This window comes from Fukomys damarensis, unplaced genomic scaffold (genome assembly GCF_012274545.1).
Source record: "Fukomys damarensis isolate Sample0158 unplaced genomic scaffold, DMR_v1.0_HiC HiC_scaffold_38, whole genome shotgun sequence".
NCBI lineage: Eukaryota > Metazoa > Chordata > Mammalia > Rodentia > Bathyergidae > Fukomys > Fukomys damarensis.
Genome location: NW_022900950.1, coordinates 55,073,623 through 55,077,200, shown reverse-complemented (window position 1 = coordinate 55,077,200; position 3,578 = coordinate 55,073,623). Strand labels below are relative to the sequence as shown.

General features: G+C 34.5%; 1 protein-coding gene across 2 annotated transcripts in view; it reads right to left on the bottom strand.

Annotated features, from left to right (window-relative positions):
* Window positions 1-7: 7 nt before the first annotated feature.
* The window catches only part of Sugt1 (SGT1 homolog, MIS12 kinetochore complex assembly cochaperone), a 34,705-nt gene continuing 31,134 nt past the window's right edge, over window positions 8-3,578 (bottom strand). For both annotated transcript variants that reach the window (XM_033759895.1, XM_010636933.3), the window contains exon 13: window positions 8-126. In XM_033759895.1, the coding sequence (XP_033615786.1) occupies window positions 25-126 (102 nt within the window). In that variant the 3' untranslated portion in view covers window positions 8-24. The remainder of the gene's footprint in view (window positions 127-3,578) is intronic.

Below are 3,578 nucleotides of genomic sequence, written 5' to 3'. Positions count from 1 at the left end.
CACAGTTATAGCAAATTAATTTATTTAGTATTTTTTCCATTCCATATCATCAGGAGGATTGATTTCAACTTTCCTTTTACCTACATCAGACCAGTTGGTACTCAAAACTGTACCACCAGACTCCATCTGCCAAAAAAAAAAAAAAAAAAGAAAAGAAAAAAAAGGTTAATTCCTGGACACCATAACCAAAAAAGAATCATTTTCCTTAAAATGTTTCAACCAGAGCCCCAAATACAGGTGGTTATATATCTCAAATAAACTCAGAACAGTTTTTATTTAATCTTAAGACATTCTAGAAAGGTTAATAAGTTCCATACACCATGAAAAGAAAATTCCAGAATACTTTTGTAGATGCATCATGACAATGTCATTTCAAGCACCACACTCTCAGCATATAATTATGTGTGGAAAAATACCTTCAAATGAAAATGAAATACCTCCCTCCTGCCAAATTATGTTCAATCTTATTTTGCTAGACAGCAAAGACCAGATAAAATAATACTGGCTAAGCAGAGTCTTGAGGACCCTTATTTAAGGCTCCCTCTGTATACATTCAAGGCTACTCTGATTTTTTTTTTTTTTTCAATCAAGGCACATAAATACAGGTACCCAAACTCAAGTGTCTCAGTGAAGAACTGGTCATCTACTTACCATCTACTGAACATTCTACCCACCAACAACCCTACCATATTTACAGGCACATGCTAGCCATATAATGATGCTTTGGACAACAACAAAATGTGTATGTAATACCACTACTGTTAAAATTTTGGAGTTAAAAATTCCTATCTCCTACTAGTCTTAAGCCGTTGTAATATAACTGCATGATACATTACTCATGCATCTATGGTGATGTTGGTGTGAAGAAATTCTGTTGCCAGTCATATTAAAAGCATAGCACATATATAATTACATACAGTATACAACACTTAGTAATAATTAACTGTTACAGGTTTACATATTTAATCAACTTTAATTAGGCTTTAAATTCTACTTTTAAAAAGTTTACTATAAAAGAATAAAACATATTACACTTGCAGTACGCTTGTATGCAAGTCCTAGGCTCAGTTCCCGCAATACAAATTAACAACAAAAGGAAGGTTACATCAGGCAATTACCCTCTATCATCTAGGTTGCATAAATATACTCAATGTTGCATAATGGCGAAAATCACTGAATGATACATTCATTTCTCAGAACACGTCCCACTGTTAAGTGACCCATGACTACATACTGAAAAACAAAATACTTCTGGACATTTGTTGTGATATAATAAAAACTCACTGACTTAGATTATAACAAAAACAGTGTGAATTATTAGAATCTAAACATTTTTAAATAACCAGCTGTGTTACTGCCAAATACAACACATCACATACTCTATTCTTACACTATTTCAATATAATCCTGAGTCCTCTGCCAAACTCTTACATGGGTTCCTTGGCATGGGATCCTTTCATCCTAGTTCTTTTCTTTCCTTACTCTCCAAATATGAAATATCAGAATATCTCATTAGCTTTTGTTCACCCTCAAATCAAGACTCTACTCCTTTAGTATATGTCTTCTGTATAAGCATAACTACTTTTACTATACGCATCACACTGCACGGTTGCAATGTAAGGGTTTTCTTATAACCACTTGCTATCTTTGATAGGAACTAAAGCAGAAAGCTCTTCAAGAGAAAGGAATATATTTTCCAAATACATTAATCCCCTGATATTTACAGAGGACTGGTTCTAGGTACTCCCTTCTCATACCAAAATCTCCAGGTGCTCCAAGTTCCTCACATAAAATGGTACAGTATCTGCATATAACCTATAACTTATCTTCCCATATTCTCAAGTCATCTCCAGATTACATATAGCATCTAATACAATGTAAATGTTATTTAATTACTATATTGTTCAGGGAATGACAAATCTGTTCTTCTGTCTATTCAATACAGATCCAATTTTTTCCCCAAATATTTTACATCCACAGTTGGTTAAATCTGTGAATACAGACCCCAAGGATAAGGAGCTGAATGTATTTATAGCCTAGATCTAACTAAGCACACTGTACAGTACATGGCAGGCATCAAAATGACTGAATTAAATGTGACAATGCTATAAAATAAAATAGCCTTCAGAGACACTTAGTTGTAAATTTAATTTATAATTAGGTTGTATTCATTGATAACACTACTTCCCGCTTATGTCTTTATAGAGTGTAGTATAATTCAGCACTTCCCCCTATTTTGTGTATGTTGATCTTATCTCAATTAGACTGGGGAGATCATAAAGGACACTGTCTATTTTGTTTCTTTTGTTTTCCCACAAAACAGAAGCAAGCCCATGTTATGTTTAAGGTCAGTGTTGCTACACACATTGCTTGTTTTATGGGTATATACAGTTCACCTACAATCATCAAAGTTTCTGCACAGAAATTAATCCAGATTCTGTAATGCATCCTTGATTTAAACATTGTTATTTTGTTAGCAAACTTTTAAAAGTCAACAGGAAGTCTGACTTTCCTTTTGGGATAAATGAGTAAATATATTTTTCCTGGTAAAGTCAAATGACTACTTCAAATAATCTACAGTGACTACTTCAAATAATCTAGTGATGAACTGTCATTAAAATCTGAGGTCCAATTCAGGTAATACTCATCCTACCCAGCAAGACTGAATTTTCCTAATCAGCAGAGAAATTATTAAATGAATAATTAATGTGAACTTTCTATTAGCCAAATACAGTTGGGGAAATCATTCTACAAGGTAAACAACAGGAACTCATTCAGGTACTGTGATAGATTCAACAGAGATAATTCCCTGTCACTGTAACACTGGTATTTCTGAGCCTTCCAACTTCCAACTCATTAAATAAATAAAAATATTATGTATCAGAATAAACCACTTGTATGTATAATTGATGTGAAATAGGAAGAGGAAGTGGGATGGGTAGGGGAAAAGAAAGAAGGGAATGGAATTAATATGAGAAAGTGAAAAAATGGAAACAAAGTCTTTGTAGATAGGGAGGGGTGGAGTAGTTGAAGGGAGGGCAGGGGAATGGTAAAAAAATAAGAACCAAAATGGATTATGTAAAGGTGCAAATTTCTAATGATGAATGTCATTATTGGGTACCTAAAATGTACCAATAAACTTAATTAAAAAAAAAAAAAAAAGAAACTACTTGTTTCACTCTTTCACTGAGTTTTCAAAACTCTTTCTTTTGGGGGGGGCACAATTTGGGGGATTGAATTCAAGACCATGGCACTGAGCAGCATCCCTAACCCTTTTTATTTGGAGACCCGGCTTTGCTAAGTCACCTAGGGTAGGCTCAAACATGTGATCCTCCAGAGTGCTGGGATTACAGTAATGTTTTTCCAACTTTTTCAGCAATTACTCTAAGTTTACAAGGAAAAACTATTTAGACAAAGCCTTTCCAAAAAGGTCTCTCAGCTGTCCAGATGCAGTGGTACACTGCCTGTAATTCCAGCACTTAGGAGGCTGAGGCTGGAGGATTACTGCAAATTCAAGGCCAGCCTGGGCTACATAGTGAGTTCAAGGCCACAACTACACAATGAGACCGACTTTAAAA